Source organism: Grampus griseus (genome assembly GCF_964374135.1).
Source record: "Grampus griseus genome assembly, chromosome: 1".
Classification (NCBI taxonomy): Eukaryota; Metazoa; Chordata; class Mammalia; order Artiodactyla; family Delphinidae; genus Grampus; species Grampus griseus.
The window spans coordinates 76,227,287-76,247,962 of record NC_139017.1 but is presented as its reverse complement, the minus strand read 5'-3'; the positions used below and the strand labels follow the sequence as shown (position 1 = coordinate 76,247,962).

General features: G+C 42.3%; 1 protein-coding gene across 2 annotated transcripts; it reads right to left on the bottom strand.

Moving 5' to 3' along the window:
* Positions 1–1,170: 1,170 nt before the first annotated feature.
* Positions 1,171–18,819, bottom strand: LIX1L (limb and CNS expressed 1 like). 2 transcript variants are annotated; one of them, XM_082660878.1, is made up of 6 exons: positions 18,465–18,819; positions 9,756–9,919; positions 7,121–7,261; positions 2,579–2,674; positions 2,201–2,278; positions 1,171–1,646 (listed from the first exon to the last, which is right to left on the bottom strand). In XM_082660878.1, the coding sequence occupies exons 1-6, from the start codon at positions 18,754–18,756 to the stop codon at positions 1,404–1,406; spliced, it is 1,014 nt and encodes a 337-aa protein (XP_082517004.1). In that variant the 5' UTR covers positions 18,757–18,819; the 3' UTR covers positions 1,171–1,403. The 2 variants fall into 2 exon arrangements, with proteins under 2 accessions (XP_082517004.1, XP_082517005.1); XM_082660879.1 differs by lacking the exon at positions 2,201–2,278.
* Positions 18,820–20,676: the final 1,857 nt, after the last annotated feature.

The window sequence follows — 20,676 nt, the reverse complement described above, 5'->3', positions numbered from 1 at the left end:
GAAAATGTAATTGCAGGAACATTAATTTCCCAAACTCAGTTTAGGAAGTGCACTGAGCTATAATATAGTATAAAGGTGATTACAGAAACAAGGAGAAAATATATCTTAGAGAGACCTACAAAAAATTCTCCCAAAGGGAAATGCTTTAGCTGTACTCCAGATCATTTCTCTCCTATTTTACCCAGGAAAGAGGTGGGGGAAGAGAATAGTATTAAAAACACAGGTAGCTGATCATTGATTCTCTTTCCCCTCCTGCAGTCTCTCATGGTTCCAATTAGGAAGTGCCATAATGCCAAAGTCTCATCTAATTTTTCTGATCAACTCATGCTCTAATAATCAATGTGGAGGAAGAGGAAAGAAAAGAGGGAAAACAAATGTGAATCTAAGGTATATACATCTAAGGTCGTAAACAGCAGCCACTTCGTGGGAGTAGGGGGAACATAGCCCTCACCAAATTGGACAGATAATGCTTCCAAAGAGAAAAACGATGGGAGGAGAAAAAGGAGGGAAATATGCTTTATCTTCTACCAATCTTTGCAGGCAGGAAGATCTATAGCCAGGGCTTAACTAAGCTAGGTGAGCAGGGGAGGAGGAGTAAAAAAAGAATACCGAAAGGTAAGCAACTTCAGCCCTGACCCCTTCAGTAGAGTATACTGGAAATCTGGACAATGGTATGGTATGGTATGCATGCCCCAGAAGCAACGTAGGTGATAAACCCCTACAGCTTGTGTTTATACTCCCTCTCTTGTTTCTGGGCAGTTTCTCAGCAATTATTTTAAAAATAAGAAACCAGATCTCCACTTCCTTCCAAATAATAAAGTAAGGAAGCCTCCAAAATGAAGTACCATTTGCAGGCAGAGGAGGAGTAAGGTAGTGGTGTGGAGGCGGGGGGTGTAGGTTAGGAAATATCTAGTTACTGGAGGAACAACTTGGTACCAAGTAGCCCCAGCTCAAGAGAAACCAAAGCCGAAGTCTTCATTTTCATGTCCTGTTGGGTCCAAGAGAAAGCAGGAATGAGGGTGAGGGTGAGGCACACAGTCCTTATTCAAGCTCCCTGTTATTTTAAAAGAAGGAGACATGAACAATTAGTCAATCACTCTGTGCTATTGAAATGACTACACAGAGTTACTGGAGTGTAAGAGCTAACAAAGCTCCAAAGACAGCCTGCTCTTCTTGTAAAGTGGTGTGGAGATGTTTTAAAAGCAACTACATCCAAAAACTACAAGTAAGAAGAGGGATCTCTCAGCAAATAGGAATCCAGGTGTAGAATTTATACATATATATATATATATATGTATTTTAAAGTATAAAACTGAGAAAGTATGTACAGAAATCACGCTAAGTCTTAGAAAGGACATATAAAAAACGGGCCTGGAGAGGATGGGGAGTATGTGGGTAGATGCCTAGCAACTGGAAGAATGCATGTTGCCCAACTGCCCAGCAGCCAGCATGAGAATATCTTTCTTCTCCTTGTGGAAGCGCAGCTCCTTGCCTGCCAGCCGGGCTTCATCCAGCTCCCTCTCAGTAGAGGCCAGCTCTCTAGACAGCGCTCCTGGCACACTCTGCTCCCGGCTCACCCAGTCCAATGCCATTTGGTGGCGAATATCATCGTCTAGGGCCCGGTGTGAATAATGAGCCAACACTTCCTGGAGGGGGAGAGGAATGTCAAAGTCACGGACAAAGTAAAGGTTCATACCACATTGACCCAACTGGGACTAGGAACTCTCAGCCTTTGAGTCGTAACTGAAGTCAGCACTGGAGTCCTTTGAGGAGATTCTTATGGGGAATTTCCTGGTGGGAGAAGCAAGGCAGGTAAAAGAATCACAGTTAAGATTTTAAAAGGAAAGATTATGGGAATGAAGTCTTTAAGTAAGGCTTTCAAGATTCACAACCTGGTAGACTTGCTTATTCTAACACAACATCCACCTCCAAATAGTCCTTCTGGGACTTCCCTGGTGGCACAGTGGTTAAGACTGTGTGCTCTCAATGCAGGGGGCCCGGGTTCGATCCCTGGTCAGGGAACTAGATCCCAAGTGCATGCTGCAACTAAGAGTTCGCATGCCACAACTAGGAGTTCACATGCCACAACTAAGGAGCCCATGTGCCGCAACTAAGACCCGGTGCAACCAAAATAAATAAATAAATATTAAAAAAAAAATAGTCCTTCTGCCAGACTCCCCTCACCCATAGGAACTCTTACCTGCCGAGAGCACTGTCTTTCTCTCATGGCCTTAAGGCTGCCATTCCAGTGCAGCAGTTGAAAAACTGTCATTAGCTCCTGGAGGAAGAAAATATGAAGTGCCAGGACAGTGGCATATATATCGGGGGGTTGCATCAGAATTAAATGGGGAAACTTTCACAAAATGTAGTTGTGGCAGCATCTCTTATACCAACTCTGATACGTCTTTGGGGGAAGGAAGATATTTATATTTTGAAAAATATCCTAATAACCTTTTCTGCCTTCCTTTCCAATTGAGTGTTAGTAGGAGGTGCGCGCACGTGTGTATGTGTGTGTGTGTGTGTATACAGGCTGACCCACGTTATTAGAGCCAGGGAAGTAGATAGAATAGTATAGTACCTGGAACTCCAACATTGACTTGCCCTTGTTGGATTCCAACATGAATCGGAAGGCACCAATCCCTGTATTTGGGTTGTCAGCTTCTTCCCTGTTGCCCTGGTAACAGAGAAAAGGAAAAGACAAATAGATTTTCAATCAGGATTATCACCTCAAAGAGCACTGTCCAAGAGGGATATAATGTAAGCCACATGTTTAATGTAGTTGCCACATTACAGTAAAAAATATACAATAAATATTAATTTTAATAGCATATTTTATTTAACCTAATAAACTCAAAATATTGTTTCAACTATAATCATTATAAAAATTATTAATGAAACATCTTTTTCTTGTACTAAGTTTTCAAAATCTGGTATCTCTTTCATCTTACAGCACATCTCAATTCATACTAGCCACATCTCAAATGCTCAATAGCTATATGTGGCTAGTGGCTATTCTGCTGGTCAGCACAGTCCTAGAGGCCTCCAAAGTCACCACACATTTTAACTTAGGTGACAGAGAAAAGTCAACCTGGTTTTCCCTATTTTACAAAAGGGGGAACACTGAAACATAGAGAAGAGTCCTGATTTAGCTAAAATAACAGAGTGAGTTCAGCATACAGGATTGGACTAGCCTAGAGGACAATTGACAAATGCATTTTAAAGGGCAACAATAAAAGTCATAAGCATGGCAAATTCTGGGTAGCAGTTTGGCCTCCTGGACATTTGCTTCATGTGTCTTCTACTGGCGACATGACCCCGCAGGGGTAGAACTAAGATACATTGTCCTACCTGCAAGCCTAGTGTGTACAAAAAAACAATACAGTATAGAAGTTAAGAGCGTGGACTAGAGCTCCTACTAGTCTTGCGGCCTTGGTGAAGTTATTTAACCTCTCTGTTCCTCAGCTACCTTAACTGTAAAATGAGAACAATCATAGATCTACCTTACAGGATTGTTTTAAGAATTAAAGAGTTTTTAAATTTAAACTTAAAAAGAGATAAATGCAGTCTAACAATTCCAATCATACAATTTGGGTGCATTATTGTACTGGACCTGTGTCCAGTTACACAATCCAAATCCATTCAGGTACTGGCTCTGGTTTGTGCTATTTGGTGGTGGTTTCATGTTACTGGAGATAATTCCAGATCCTAGGTCTTGCAGGGACTCCCAAAATAAGGGCATCTCCTGGTTTACTAGTGACCCTTTTGTCAACCTGATCTAGAAGAATAAGGCCAGGAGACTACTGGGAACACAGGGATCCAACTTTCTCCTCCTGCTTCCTGAGAGGTTTCCTGCTCTTTCTAGCCAGTTCCACACACACCCCCACCTCCCAAGATAAGAACTTTATTCTGCTCTCTTTGAGCAAGGGGACTGGATAGGGGTCAGAAGCCAATCAAGTTATATCCAAATTCAGTTTATTGTGGGATGCTTTATCATGAGGTTGTACTGTACATGTATCACACCTAAAATAATGCCAGGCACTTAGTAAGTATACCATAAGTGCTAGTTTATTATTATTATTTGCTTTCACTGTGCTAGAATTAACAAGAAGTCAGAACTACTCAAAATCAACCACTTGTTTTGTGGCTCATGAGAAACAATCATGCCACATGTAGTTAATCTTTCTGGTGAAGCAAAGATCACAAAATTTGTATTTAGAAGTGAAAATCTAGAGGCAGGAAGGAAAATGGTGGTAATTTTCACCATGAGGATTTAGGGCTTTAAAGCAAGCAATAGTTTTCATTTTTATCTTTAATAGTTCAATGCGATACCTTATTCAGTACCTCCAAACTTTTCTATGATATGGCCCAAAGAAAATAATGACCCTATCTGTACAGCCAACTGGGATATACAGAGAAGGCTGCTGGCAGAGCAGCTGCCAGCAGAGGCTGTGGGGCAGAGGAGTCCATCCGCCCTAGGCCTTGTTCAATTCCCCTGAGAGTTGAGGGGATCAATATCATGGCACATCTGTAACCTATTTGGAGTACACCAGTGTGGAATGACCCACCATTGGCAAGTTCCACCACATATGACACTTCTACACCTAACAAGGTGATATATGAGCTCCATCTATTCAATAAACATTTAATCACAGAATACTTGATTAGTGGTAGGAACATTAGAATATAATTGGAAAGGAATTAGAGTTAATTTTAATTTAACCTACTTATTTTACAAATGAGGAAACTCAGACCCACAGAGGCTAGGTGATTTGTCAAAAGACATAATATAGTATCAGATTCAGGACTTTTGAAGGACAAAAGCTAAAAGCAAAGAATGTGGACATCACTCTTTGCCCATGGCTAAGACCAAATGAAAATTGTTATTCTGGAGTATGGGAATTCCATTGGGATATTAATGAGAAATCCATTAAGTTCTCAATTTGGGGGGTTAATCAAAAAAGAATACTGGCATGAGAAGAATAATAGTTTACATTTCTTAAACACTTTGTAGCAGACACTGCTGGTGACCTATCCAATATCTATTTCCTTCTTCCTTACTAAAGAACCTTAATCTTATTCTAGTGCCTATACATCTCCCAATTGCCTCAGAGAAGAGTGATTTTATCCTAACTCCAGTGGGTAAATCCTAATCCCTTTTGCCTGTGACTGGTTTTAAGGTGGGAATTCTGGGCATTGGGTGGTAGAGGGGAGTTCTGCTGGAGAGCTTCTGGGAAAAGATTCCTTACTACTAAAGAGACACGAGAAAAGATGGTCTCTTTCTGTCTCTGAGTTTAGTTTTGTCAGTATTTAACAACTGGAACTCTGTAGCTGTCTTGTACCCTGAGGGGAGTCAGCCCAAGGGCAAAGCCAATATCTAGAGGATGGCTGAGTTGAGAAATGGAAAGAATTTGGGCCAGTAGATGATGACATTCTTTTTTTTTCCCCCAGGTTAAATGTCTGCTTTATTCAGATCCAGTGACCAGAGGCCCAGGCAGCCAATTTTGCAGGAGATTTTGCACCTGAGTGTCTTCCTGCCAGACCCTCCCAAGGGTGTGCTCCTACAGATGGGACATCAGAACTCGTCCTTTATGTCAAAATGGGACTGGTCTTCAGGCTTGAAGTCCAGGTTGGGGCTGCCATCCTAGATGATGACATTCTTGATCCATCAAATTATCTAGCCCTGAAATCTGCCCTACTTCTAGACTTCTTATCATGTTAGATAATACATTTCCTTCCTTTATTTATTAAGTCAACTTGAAGTGAGATTTTCTATTACTTGCATCTAAAGGCACCTAAACAGATAACATGTACTAAGTGCTGGAACATATTCTCTTTTATCCAATAATCCTATGTGATAGGTATAATTGTTATCCTATTCTACAGATGAGGAAACCAAGACAGATTAAATATCTTGTTCAAAGTCACATAACAAGTAGAACCATAATTTCAAAACGATGAATTCAGAGCCCATGCTCATAACCACTGCTTTCTATAATCCAATCTAATGTTTCATTTTATAATACACTAGGTGACTTAAGAGTGAAAAATGTGCTTTCTTAATTTTAACTGATTTGATTAATATAAAAATGTTTTTATTCCTTGCAGATACTGCTGACTGGGGCAAAAAGTAATAGGAGAAAAACAGACGGGTCCTAGGCTACAGAGGGATTATGATTCAGAGTGTTCAATACTAATCTACAAAACAGATAACTGAAGGAGTTAGTATATGTAATTACATCATAAATGCAAAGAAAACATAAACAGAAAATTGATCTGACTTTATCTCCCTATCAATGATCTTGTGCAGAGGGAGGAAGAAGGCAGTGCTAATTTCTAAGATGTACCTCTAAGCTAGAAAAGTCTGTAAGTTGACTTGGGTTCTAGTCTTGGCTCTACCATTTACAAGCTATATTATTTTAGGCAAAACTTCACTTCTGTGTTTTTAGTTTCCTCATCTGTAAAATAGGGGTAATAATAGTACTCATACCTCATAGGATTGTTGTGAAGATCAAATGAGATAAAATACATATAAATCCCCTCAAAGAGTCCCTGGCACAAAATAAATACTCAGTTAGGATTAGCTATGGTTATCATCATTATCATTATCATTTAAAGAACAGATGTTCTTTTTAAAGGGAGTAAATAAATTACACTCCCCATTCCTAGACAGGTAAAAAGACAAGACCTTGTATTATAAAGTGTTCTTCATTAATATGATGAAGTAATGGAGGCAGGAAACAAAGTGACAATAAAAACAATCATAAAAAAAAGAACAGTGAAGGAAGAAGGGACTAAGGTCTTAAACCAAAATTGGGAAAAGTGAAATTCAAGCTCAATTTTTATTTTGTAATACCTCTAAACTTCCATAAATCTTGAAGCAAAGGTTTCTAGATACCAAAGAGACAAAATAACAAAAACAAAAACACACATAGAATTAGAGACTGAGACATGTGGAGCATATAATACAAAAGACTGACAGAAAATAAACAGAAAGAACAGAAATGCAGACAGGAAAGAAGACCAAGAATTCATGCTCTGTTTCCCGGGAATATACAAGATTTCCCAATCAGCCAATTCTCCCATCCCCCACTCTCCTCCCTTCCAACTCCAAGTAACTTACATTGAAAGATGCCAGGGCCTCAGAGACACTCTTCTCAATGAACTCATCAGTGATTCTTCGGGAAGGATGTTCATTAAACACAGAGTTCATTAGCGCAATCTTTGCAGCACTCCGCCGGGCTTCAGCTTTTGTGGGGCAAAACTAGGCAGGGAGACAGAGAAAATATGTGCGCATGTGTATCTGAGAGAGGAAGGAAAAGTGGGAGGGAAACACTTGGGATAGAAGACACTTGGATACTCTTTGGCGAAATCAGTTTGTTCAACACACCCTCCAAAGTTTTTATTGTAAAATGGTTGGGGCATTCGGAAACATAAATTTGATTCAACATCCTGAAGTCATTAAGGAACTGGAGACAGCTGTAGCTCATACCAAATTGAATGCAGGATGAAGAAGACTGCTGAGGTCAGCATATAATCACTGGATATGAAAAATACCCCTGTTTAAACTGTCAAGAGAATTAATTACCCAAAAGCCAGATTCTGGCCAGTCTATTAGAAATCTGTATCTTGTTCTCTTATTCTGCAGACAGGCAAGAATTTTTTCATCCCTCTAGATAACCTAAGATTAGAACAAAGCTATGTCTAAGCTGCTTCTGCAGAGGAGCCCTCTAGTCTCTATCAGAAGCACCCATTTGGGATTCTTGGACTTTTCTTTTAGCTATGTGCAGGCAGTTTCCCCAATAATGTAGTGGGCTACGGAGCTATCCCTGAACAGAGTCTAAGGTCTGAGGAAGGATTTTATAGTCTTCCCCCACCCGCTCCCAGTAGAAGCAAAGAGAAGAGAGGTGGCTAGGGAAAGGAAAGCTGACCCGAGGAAAACAAGAAAAATTTTTAAATTAATTCATGTTTTTACATTGTTTCCAACATATGTAGTATCATAGAACAAGCCTGATTTTCAAAAGTCTTAAATCACTCAACTTCAGATCCCTAGCCACCTTTATAATTCATCTTCACTGGCTGCCTCAAAGGCCTCTGTGCCCTCTGTCACTTGTGATTAGGATGAGAGAAAAGGAAGAAAGTGATGTTATAGTTTTAAAAAGTAGACCAGGTTATGTTTGCTACTTAACCATCCTTAATATCAGTAATTCCCAGTTTCCTTTAGCTGACAGGTCTCTCTGAAACAACATATGGAGTTTTGTGCATTAATCCTGTCTTCTTGCTTATTCAGTTTCTCTGTTTCCACTTCTCTCACTATTTATTAGCCTGCTACTCTTTCTACTATATAGTGCTCTTTCTGAAAAGTCATCTATGAAGAAAACCACCAGGAGAAATTTCACCTGCCGAAGTGGATATAAAAGATATAAGCTAAAAGGGGCCAAGATAGATAATTCTACTCTTTCAGGAAATAACAGAAATCAAATTACTCTGATGGTCCAGTTTGGGGCATCCCCATAAAATTATTAAATCTTTAATCAACAGTATGGTGAGGTGGGAAAAGGAAGGAAAGGTCTTATTTTCTAGTAGCAAAAGATAAACATTAGTCATCTTGGGCATATGTTTATTTCTCCGAAATGGCTGGGGTTCTGAGAGAAAAATTTAGTCACCTGATTTGAAATGAAGCTTCCTTAGGTCTGTTTCCGTTTGAGGCAGGAACTGAGCTACAATGGCACTCCTTCATGCAACAGATTTATTAAGTGTCTGTTCTCTGCTGGGCACTGAGTTTGATGGTAGAGATTTAAAACTGAACAAGAAAGAAGACAGACACTACCTCTGCCTCCGTGGAGCATAGTCCACTAGGAGAGAGAAACAGTCAATTATGATATGTTTTGATAAATGATATGATAGGGGAAGTTCAAGGCACTATGGAAGCACAGAGCAGAGGGTATAACTTTGTCTAAGGGTTATACAAACCATACAGAAAACAGAACAAAAGTGTCTAGTCTCTTCTCTAAATTCCTACTCAGGCTCTAAGTGGACATTTCAGGAGGCTATCTTCCTATCTGCAATGTGAAAAATCCATCTTTGATGATAATATTCACACTAGTCAAATTTCTCGTTACCCTGTAATAGCATCAGCGCTTTTCATCATCATATACTACAGGACTTTCATATAACTGTAGAATGCTAGTACCAGAAATACTGGTTAGAAATAATCTAATCTATCTCCTTCATATTATAGATGGGGAAACTGAGGCCCAGATTAATTACTCGACTTGCCCTGTTAGCAGTCAGGGGAACAAGAATTTGGATCTCCTAATGCTTAGATGAGTACTATTTCCACCATATATAGTCCCTCTCCTTTGATCTCTTAGAGTCCTCAAACATTGCTTTCCTTAGTGATAGTGATAAGAAAAAGTACCGGGGGCAATGAGTATTATTCTACGTCCTGAAAAAGAGATAGCAGGAAGTTGGAAAGCCAGATTAGAACGTGAGTTAGATGCTAGTAGTCTGCTTTTCTTTCAGCCTTCAAAAACTCAAACCCACTTTGAATTTGAGTATGGTTAAAAGAAAAGCATGCTACTGAGGTTTTTTCTGCTCAAATGAGCCTCAGATGCTTATCAGAATGATTTGCCCAGAATTGGTCCAAGTCCTCAAATATGTGACTTTGGATAGAGATTTAATGGCCAAAGTGATAGAGAAAGACATTAGTAGCACCTAAGCGTTTATCTTTGCTACTGCTGCCTCAGAACTCTTACCTGGAAACTCCCAAAGCAACTTCCCCCAGGCAGGGTGACATAGCAGACATAGGGAGGGCTGTTGGAGGGAACCATCTCATAAACCACGAGAGCCCCATTCTTCAAGTCAGCCCCACGGGACTGTTTCATCTGCCAGAATTCCTGAAGTGCCTCCACCACATTCACTGCAAAAAGAGAAGTAGTTAAGTTCAGCAGTAAGAACGCTTCCAAGCAGTGCTCTGCCTCAATGCAGTATCTGTAACCTGTACTTACATTAAGAATCTAGCCCCCTTAGCTCCCTACCTATTACCATTTAAAAGCATTTTAATTAATAAGCCTATGCTGTGATTAAGTCCATTTGCATAGGAAGACCAGAGTATGCCTGCCCTCCTCCGCTACTTCCCTAGTTCACATTTGATTAGTCCTAGACACCAAAGGAGAATAGCATAAATATTGGAGGCCAGAGTTTCCAAGGTCAGCATACCATTATCACTGACTGATGAAGTAGATTATTCCACAATTGGTCAGCTGGCCTAGAAGAGTAATAACCACCATGATCATAAGTGCTAACATTTACTGAACACTTACTGTATGTCACATTTTCTCCAAGCGTTTTACCTATTTAATCACAACAATCTTATGAGGCAGGTACTTTTATTTTCCCCATTTTACAGATGAGGGAAATGAGACATAGGGAGGTTAAATAACTTGCCCAAGGATATAACAGCTAGAAAGCAGAAGAGCAAGAACTCAAACCCAGGCAGTCTTGGTTCCAGAGTCAATGTTCCAGAGTCAATTATATAATACTGTCACTCAAGGAAATATGGCCCTATTAGCCATTTTCAAGGCTGTGCTTCTGGTGAGCAAACCCATGAATAGATTCCTTTTCCATTCTGGAATACTATGTGTATACTATATATATATGAGAGAGAGAGACAGAGAGACAGAGAGAGACAGAGAGAGAGAAAGAGAGAGAAGAGAGAGAGAAAGAAAGAAAGAAAGAAAGAAAGAAAGAAAGAAAGAAAGAAAGAAAGAAAGAGAAAAAAAGAAAGAAAGGAAGGAAGGAAGGAGGGAAGGGAGGAAGGGAATGAATTCTGAGGCTTTCCCTAGGCATAAATGATCTTTGGAAGGACTGTATATTGGGAAACACTCCTCCACAGGTCTCCTGCACTACTTTCCATCTTGCTAGGTATGCCAAGATTTCAAGGCCCTGACTGCTCCTTACTTGGGCCCTTTCTCAGGATTTAATTTGCAGCAAGAAACCTTGAGGGATGAAGTAATATCTCCCTCTGGGACAAAGAACAAGCTTGCTTACTGTTTGCTATAAAATGGCAGGTTCCCCAAGCTCAGTGTTCCTCTCCTGTAATGCAACCCATGGCCTGTAAGCATCCACCTGAGCCCTCCACATCAGACTTGGGAGACAGGGGAAACCAATGCAAGCAAACAGGATGCTCATGCTACTTGCTGTTCTATGAGTAATAAAGTCCTCTGTCTCTGACCCAGAAGTCTCTTGACTTCTGCCAGCATCCATGAAACAGTAACCGGCTATGTTATTAGTTGTATATAGGGTAAAATCAAACTCCAGACTTGACACTGTATTCCAGAAATTCCAGAACAGTTCCCTTCATCCCTCAATACTTGGATTCAATTATTCCACAAATATGTATTGAGTACCTACTCTGTGCTAGACTGTGTGCTGGGTGCTAGGCTGTTACAATAGTGAGCAAAACCATACACATACACCATACAATTTTTACAAATGAAAAATTGCAACAGTGATAAATGCTATAAAGGAGTGGTAAATGGTGGTAAATGTAGGAGCATCTGACTAATTAAGAAGGTCAAAGAAAGCTACCCTGACAAGGTAATATTTAAGCTCAGATATAAGTATGAATTCCCTAGGCAAAAAGGTGAGAGAATAGTGCTCTGAGCAGAAGGAATAGCATGTACGATGGCTCTGCAGCAGCAGGAAATATGGTGAATAAAGGGACTAGTGTGGCCAGAAAAGAGAGAGTGAGGGGTAGTATAAATGCAAGGTGAGGTTGCACACACACACACACACAAAAGCAGGGACCAGATCAGGTCAGACCTGGTGGGTCATGTTAGAATAGTGGCTTTATCCTAGGAGCAATGGAAATCTCTTGAAGAGTTTTAAATGGAAGGAGGGATAAAATCAGTTTGTTTTTGGAAAGGATCTTTTTTTTTAATTTTATTTATTTATTTATGGCTGTGTTGGGTCCTCGTTCCTGTGCGAGGGCTTTCTCCAGTTGCAGCAAGCAGGGGCCACTCTACACGCGCGGGTCTCTCACTATGGCAACCTCTCTTGTTACGGAGCACAGGCTCCAGACGCGCAGGCTCAGTAATTGTGGCTCACGGGCCTAGTTGCTCCGTGGCATGGGGGATCTTCCCAGACCAGGGCTCAAACCCGTGTCCCCTGCATTGGCAGGCAGATTCTCAACCACTGCGCCACCAGGGAAGGCCTAGAAAGGATCTCTTTTGACTCTAAGGTTCCAAACATTTCAAATGGCTTTAACTAAAGCCTCGTAATAAAAATTCATCACACGCATTCTCCAATATCATCCAACATGACCACTCTCTACTCTTAGTTACAACAAGGACTCATTAATTCTATTGTATTACATTAGTTAAGATCTGACAAGGAGAAGACACCAAGATGGGACAGACAGGCAAGAGATTTACTGGGGAGGAAGCAGGAGAAGGGAGAGCCTTCAGACCATGTTCTAGGTCTGACACCTGTGGAAGGAGAAAGGGAAGGCAGGAAGTTTGGATATGTGAGTCTCAGACTGCAGCACCGTTCCAAGAAAGGCTTGGCCAGGCCAGTAGGAAGTCCTCAAGCCAAAGGAATCCCACATCTCACTAGGATGTGCCTGAGTTAGGACCCCTGCTGTGCTCAGTCATTGACTGGGAGCAGCCTGCAGGATGTGTGGCCTCAGTGCAAATGTGGTGATGAACTCAGAGGGAACAGCAGTTTAAGGCTGTCAGTCAATTATGCTCCCGGTAGCTGGAGATATTAAACACGTTTTCATGGCTGCCACACACACATTAAACAAAAATTTGAGCACTTAATAGGTGCATAGCTCTATTCTAGGCGTTAGAGATGCAAAGATGAATAACATACATTCCCTGCCAGGAAGGTGTTCAAAAGCTAGTGGGCAATAATAACTTATCTTACCTGCTCTGCAACTGAAGCAAGCACTCCATGTACCAGCCAGGGTTTGAAAAGCAGCATAAGCTCTTTACTAATACTCTACATTTAACTGACTTTTTAAAATATTCATTCTTCCATTAAAAGACAGCATGAAAAGAAAACTCTCTTTTTCCCACCCTTGGTTTTAGCAGAGGCTCTTCAGAGGTCACTGCTGCCCAGAAAGCTTAGCCACTCTTGTTCTTTTCATTGAGCTCTTTTCAGGCCCAGTTCCCTCTTTGAGACAATTTAGCACAATGTGCTGGGTGACAGCTCTCCTGACATGCAAACAACAGGGAGAATATTGAAATAAAGAGGAAGGGGAGGAGACTGCTATAATGGGGAAGGTCCTATTAAAAAGCATATGTCCATTCCATGTCCAGTTAAATCCCTTTTGGCACAGAGTACCGGACTATTTTTTAATGATTACTCAAAGCCAAATGAAACAGGGAGTCTTATTTCAGAAATGTGAGCATGAAATGAGAAACTGGGCAAAGTGATCAGGAAAAAAGCAATGAATTGTGATCTACGTTTGAAAATGCTCATAAGACGCATTCACTTCTAGAGCTGAAAGGGACTTTAGAGATTATCTAGTCCAAGTCAGGCTAAGAAATGACTTGGTTGAGGTCACATAGCTGTGGCAGAAGTGGGGCATGAAAGTAGAAATTCTGATGCCCATGTTTTTTCCAATTTGGGAATCTTAACCCAGGGCCCAAGGTCCAGTCCATGGCTGAACTTCGTGGGGGTTCACAAGTCCCCTAACACTCTAAGTAAAATTAAGCATGTGTGTGTGTCTGTGTGTGTGTGTGCGTATGAGTATTTGTGTGTGTGGGGGTGTAGGGAGGGTGCTCATAGTTTTGATCAGATTTTCAGTGAGGAATCATGGATATAATGGTTTACGTAAGGATGGTTAAAGGGACAGTGAGGTAGGAGGGTAGCAATTACTGAGACATACATATCTGACAGCTACAATTAATTTTTGGAAGTCACTGATGGATGCTGGGCTGAAAGGGACACGAAAGACCAAGATAGTGAGGAATATTTAAGTGCTTGTACCATAATGTTGAACAACTACAAGAAAGATAATACTTTTGTTTTTTCCTTAGGAGATAAAATATTAGAGGAATGTCTAAGAGGCAAGACAGACAGATTGTATACCCACCAGAGTAAAAACATTAAAACAACACATGGGGACTTCCCTCGTGGTCTAGTGGTTAAGACTCCATGCTCCCAAGGCAGGGGGCCTGGGTTTGATCCCTGGTCAGGGAAGTAGATCCTGCATGCTGCAACTAAAAGCCTGCATGCTGCAATGAAGATCCCACTTGCTGCAACTAAGACCCAGCACAGCTAAATAAATAAACATTTTTTTAAAAATTAAAAAAAACACCACATGAAACTATAATAAAAATTTTATAAAAATAAATACAATCTTGTAGTGGGGCAGCATGGATAAATAGATAATAAACAGATAATGGAATTGAGAGGTGAGTGAGAAGGTTCTCTTTGAACATACAGGATGATGAGAATAGTCTGGCCTGGCTTAATTCACATTATTATGAAGATAGGGAAGCTGGTTAACAATACTTCATCTGACATTTCCTGTTTCAATTTGTAGAAGGTATCCCTGAATAGCCCACAGTGCATAGTCTCTGGAAGGGATGGAAGGGAAGGATTGAAAAGTGATGTGACTTTGGGAGAGGACTATGGTAAGCTGAATAATGCCCCCTGCCAAGATGTCCATGTCCTAATCCTTGGAACCTGTAAATGTTACCTTATGTGGCAATGATTTTGCAGACGTGATTAAGTTAGGGATCTGAGATGGGGAAATTATCATGGATTTTTGGTGGGCCCTAAATGTAATCACAGGTGTCCTTAGGGAAGGAGACTTGATGAAACACAGAAGAGGAGAAGGCAGCATGAACATGGAGGCAGAAATTGGAATGATGCGGTCACAAGCCAAGGAATGCTGGCAGCCCCCAGAAGCTGGAAGAAGCAAGGAAGCAGATTCTCCCCTAGAGCCTCTGGAGGGAGCACAGACCTGCTGTGACACCTTGACTTTGGCCCGGTGATACTGATTTTGAACTTCTGGACTCCAGAACTGTGAGAGAATAAATTTCTGTTGTTTTAAGCCAACTTCGTGATAATTTGTTACAGCAGCCACAGGAAAGTAATACAGGGTCTAATCCAACATTCCAAAAATTAGAAACATTCAGATCAATCATTTTAACTACATACTCACAACAAAGAAGCTGTCTGTGATTCTGAGGGAAAGGAAAAACTGTAAACAGAAAATACCACACAAGATTCATTTGTTCAGTCTAGTGGAGTAGCTGGGCAGAATTTCCAATCATGTAACCATATTGTGATATAAAGGGACAGCAATAATTTTAAAATAGATAGGTTTGAAGAGGGCAACACAGAAGTTACAGAGCAAGGAAAGTGACTTGGTCATTCAGGCAATCGTGCCAGCTTAGAGACTACCAGCTGTCAGCCGTTAGAAGAAGGGGTCTATATGCCACGCGGAAAAAGGGGCAAAGGAAACGGTAATGCTAACAATACCTATCAAATGCACAGTTATCAAAGCATATCCACATGCGTAATAATAGCAGCCACTCATTGAGTACTATGTGCTGTGTGCTTTACATTCATTATCTCATTTAATCCATGCAGAACTATTAAGATAGGTATTATAATAGCTATTGCACAAATGGTGAACAAGCTAAGGAACAAGCCACAGTGGCAGAACCAGGATTTAGAACCAAGGTTTGTTTGCCTCCAAAACCAACCCTCTTTCTGTTGTACTATCCTGTTTTATTGCACCATTAATCCTCACAGAGGCTCTATAAAGTGGACTGTGAGCTCCATGAAGATAGGGACTGAGTACCTGTCTTGTTCACCACTGGTGATTAATAAATATTCGTTAAATGAATGAATGGAACAGATGAGGCCTAGAGAGATAAAGTAATTTATCCAAGATCACACAGCCATTATTTGACAGGGCCAGGTTCTCTGATTCCAAATCCTATAGACTGATTAAGATCCTGTAGCATACTGAGCTAGGTGTGTATCTTGGGCAGGGACTGCGGGGAGAGATATAGGACAAACAAGTGAAATGACAGAAGAATTAAAAAAAATAAATGCTGAGATCCTACATGAGTCAGGTCTAAAGACTGTGCCTGGCAAAGGTAAATTTAGAGCAGTCAGGAAGAAGATGATGAAAGATCTGAATTGAAGATGATGCAGTAAAGCATTGCTGGATTGAGGACTGGTCTAGGCAATGACTAAAGTAAATTATATTCAGAGGAATAGAGCCAGCCCCCAAATACCATGCCATCAGTCACAAAGGTATGTGGACATATGCCAATGGCAGCTTTACCTATTAATTGAAGCAGAATAAGTGATTCCATGTGGTGAAGGACTTCTGAGCCAAATCAGCAGAGATTCCGCTTGCCTGAAGCTAAACTATCTGCCAAACTTTCCCAGAGTACTGGCTGGACACCCAGACTGGAAATGAGAAACTCAAGAATAATGAGAAGGACTGTGGTGGGAGGTAGGGAGGTTGGAGGGGAGAATTGCGGGAGAGTCTGAATCCTGACTGATTGCTCTTGGTCAGTACAATCCCCTTGTTCCCTCATCCTTTCTAAGGAAATGAAAAAGGTTTTACAGGATGCTCAGTTTAGACAAGAGCCTCTCCAGGTAACCCAGAGAAGAAAACTGCCCCTCCTCTACAATTTTCATAAACACCTATAAGTTTCTAAGAAGGTGGCTTCAGATTTAGGGCGCCCACTCCTGGCTACTCCTATGCCCAGAGGCAAAGACCTTCCCTTGGTCCCGACTTAAAAGAGACCTGAAGCAACAGGACAATAGCTAATGGCAATTCCATTACATTGCTCTATTAAGTCTAGGAATTAAACTAGAAAAACAATTATATTCCCTCATGATGAATTTCAGGATCATGTGCATTTGCATTCCCAGCACCTAGCAGAGTGACTGCCCCCGTGGTAGGAGTTCAAAATGCTGAAGAACAAAGGGAAACTGATGGGAAATGTATCATTGCGCATATAAAGCAAAATGGATCTAAAAATCTGTTTTCATAGGCACCATTGGTTTTACACTGTTAGGATTTAACAATGAGAGAAAATGATGTGTTCTTCCCAAAGAAATATGAACCAATAAATTTGAGAGAATATTTGTCATTTTTTAAAGTACCCATTATGTGTCAGGTGCAATATCTCATTTAGTCCACATCATAATTCTTGAGGAAACTGAAGCTCAGCGAGGTTAAGTTGCTTCCACAGAGACACAGCTGGCAAGTGACAGAGATTTAATCTGGGATTTAATCCAGACTAGTTTTACTCCAAAGTCTGTGTGTGTGCTCTTTTCACTGCACTTTCTCAGGGAGGAAAAAAAAAAAAAGTCATTACTATCTACAGAGAAAGCCCCACAACCTTTCTCTGTATTAATGTTAAACTAGGAAATTAAAGATAGTCACTTCCAGGTCAGGCAGGACCTAGCCAAGCAGAGAGAAGTGATGTCTCAGAAATTCCAGACCTGAATGCTGTATCCCACACCGCTCACTATATATTTCTTGTTACACTATAAATCTGGAACTCAAACTCAGGAAATTCTGCACTGGTTAAACAAAAACAACAAAGAAAATTCTCACATCCCCCTTTTCAGAAACCCTGGAAATTAGGCATCTTTAAGATGAAGATTTCTAATGGAAATAGGGTTTCTGCCTGGCTCATTTCCACTGAATTTAACATTGAGAGAGCCAAGGCCTGGGATTTATCCTCAGTTCCTGGGCAAGGGCCAGGAAAACAGAGCCAGCCAGACAGAGAGGCTGGAGTCGTGAGGCTCCATACTTAAAAAGACACCAAAGAGGTATTAAGTCACAGGAAGCTGGTGTGGGCTCAATGGTATGGGTCCAGATTTAAAGGCACAATTATAGCGAACTTGTGAAAGCCCTGCCTAATTCCCCAGCAAATCTGAAGTTGCACTGGAAATCTCAGAGTGACATAAGTAAGAAAAGAATTTAAAAGTCAAGGTTAAGGAGATGGAGTAAATTAGCAGGGAGCCCAGGAATTGCTGAGATCACAGAAGAAAGATTGAGAGGATATGGATGAGAAATGTCTTGGATCTGAGATAAAGGATAGGATCCCACACAACGGGGACTAAAGGCAGAGAGATGTTAAGGCATTAAGCTACAGGAGGGATTCCATTTCTAAAGGAGAAAAGGTTGGATAGAAAAGAGGGTTATACCTGTAAAAAGGGGTCCCTGGAGAACATAGTAGTAACTCAATAAAGGGGAGGGGTGGGAGGCTTAAACGTGTGTATGAATGTGTGCGTCTGTGCGTGTGCGAGTCTGTGTGTGTGTGTGTGTGTGTGTGTAGCCCAGAAGGAAACTCCCCAAAAGGAAATGCATGTGAAGGCTCTGCGCCAGGAAAAGCGATCCAAAGGACTGTGGGAGCAAAGCTCCCTTACAGAGAGGGTGTCCCACAGGAGGCCAGACCCCGCAGACTCACCTCGGCCATAGCCCTGCGTGTGTTTGGCGAAGCTCCTCACCACGGCCTCCACGGCCTCCCGCAACACTGCGGGGCTGCCGGCGGCGCCGGGGGGCAGCGGCAGCCCGGCGGCCCCAGACAGGAGCAGAGGCGGCGGGGGCGGTGCGGGGGGCGGCGGGGCCGGCGGGGGGCCCGCCTGGGGTGTGGCGGTGGCTGCAGCGGCCCCAGTCACTCCGGGCCGAAGCGCTCGCAGAGTGCCCCTCCCGCTGGTGCCCACTCCAGGCTGCAGCCGCTGCGCTCGCAACGTCTCCATCCCGGCCGCCAGTGGAGTAGCGGTCCAGAGCCTGCCAGCCTGGCGAGCTAACGGTCCCAGCCTCCCCCGCCAGCGAGCGCCCAGGGACTGAAGGAGGTGCCGGAGCCCAGCCGTCAGTCAAGCAGGGGCGGGGGTGAGCCAGGTCCTATGCCAATCACCAGAGAGGGGGCGGGAGCTGGCCGGCTGCCGCTCCGCCATAGGCAAATTACTGAGGAGGGCGGAGGTTCTGAGCAACCAATTACAAAGAGAAAAAGCGACATCCTCTGTACTGGAGAGGCTTAGCTTGGGCGCGTCTTTGGGAGTCCTGTGGGGAGTACTAGAAAGCGGGCCAGACCCCAGGGCCGAGGCTAGAGGCAAAAAAAAAAAAAAAAAAGCCTGGATGCATGGCTGGGGAGAACTGTAGACAGAGTGAGAGGATTCTTAGAGAGCCTTTGTCCGACCACTTCATTTTACAGATGTAGATGAGGAAACTGGCTCAGAGAAGTGACGTGACTCGTCCAAGATCACATGCAATTGGTGGTGGAGCTAAAGCAAGGAAAGATACTGGCATTTAATGAGCATATACTTACTGTTTGTCAGACACTATACAATGTACTTTAGTGCACTGTCATTAATAGTCACAATCACTAACTAGACTTTATTATTTTACGGATAAAGAAACTGACAGAGAGGCTAGATAAATTGTCCAAAATTAAATAGCCAGAAGATGGCAAAGGAGGGTTCAGACATAGATCTTCTGATCCCCAATATTTTAATCTTTTCGTTATACCACATCGTTGGGGCATTTTCTGATTTCACCTACTCTAGGTTGAGGGAGGGAGTAAGGAAGAGTAGAATGGGTTGCTCCCATACCTCTCATTAGAGCAAGGGAGAGTTAGATTATAGGAAGAAAACCAGCAAGCTGAAAGGTCCAGGGGGACAGATTAAGACAGGTACCTTCGTTCACAGGTACCTGTCAGGCTGGGTTCCTCCAATTACTCTTACATGCACACGCGCGCGCGCGCGCGCGCACACACACACACACACACACACACACACACACACACACCCTGTTTGTCAGTTGACTATCATACCATTTTTACCTAGGCGAGATTATACGATTCCTCTCTCACTCTCTCTCTCCACCCTACAGTGGCTCAGAACTCAAGGATGCGGAAACAGAAAACAGAAGCAAGAAGTAGAAGAAAATGAAATGCACCTGGTGAGATAAAAGTTAGGCCCCCAAGGAAAAACTGTGAGTGGTCAAGACATAGGAAGCTTGAAAGAGGGACAGTTAATCTATTGGGATATATCTGCTGATGGTGGAGGGAGGGATTCTTTGTAGGAATCTTAAGTTAAAAAATTTGAGGATGGACATAGGGGAGACTGAGGGAAATGAAAACCTATCAGATGGCATAAAACCTTCAGGACATGGGACACTTGCCTTTTCTTCTACAACCACAGTTGGTCTCCTGGAAAGAAGGTGGCTGGAACCTCGAAGTATCCCCTAGATGGTTATAGCTATAGTTAGCATCACCCTCCCTCCCTATTCCTCATTCCCCACACCCTCCACCCCCAGCAGAAGTGACCAAACAGAGACTTCTGAACACATTTATTTGATATGTCGAGTGGAGAGAGGAGTGATTTAGGGTTACTCCCCACTTCTACCTGTGGGGGTGTTCATAAGCTCAGACAGACAGAACAGCAGCTTAGAGCCCATGACCCACCTCCTGGAAAAATGAGACAACCTGTTGTATTGGTTGGGGGAACAGGATGGGAAGAAAAAGCAGGAAGCTGAGAAGTAAAGCTGAGAGCAGGAAGGGCAGCAGCAGAACTGAGGCTGGGGATTGCTGCAGCAAATTCCCAAGGAGAGTGAAGAAGATATCCTGAAAAGTGGTTAGGGCTGGAAGCAGGGTGTGAACAAGGAGCCAAGCCTGGAGA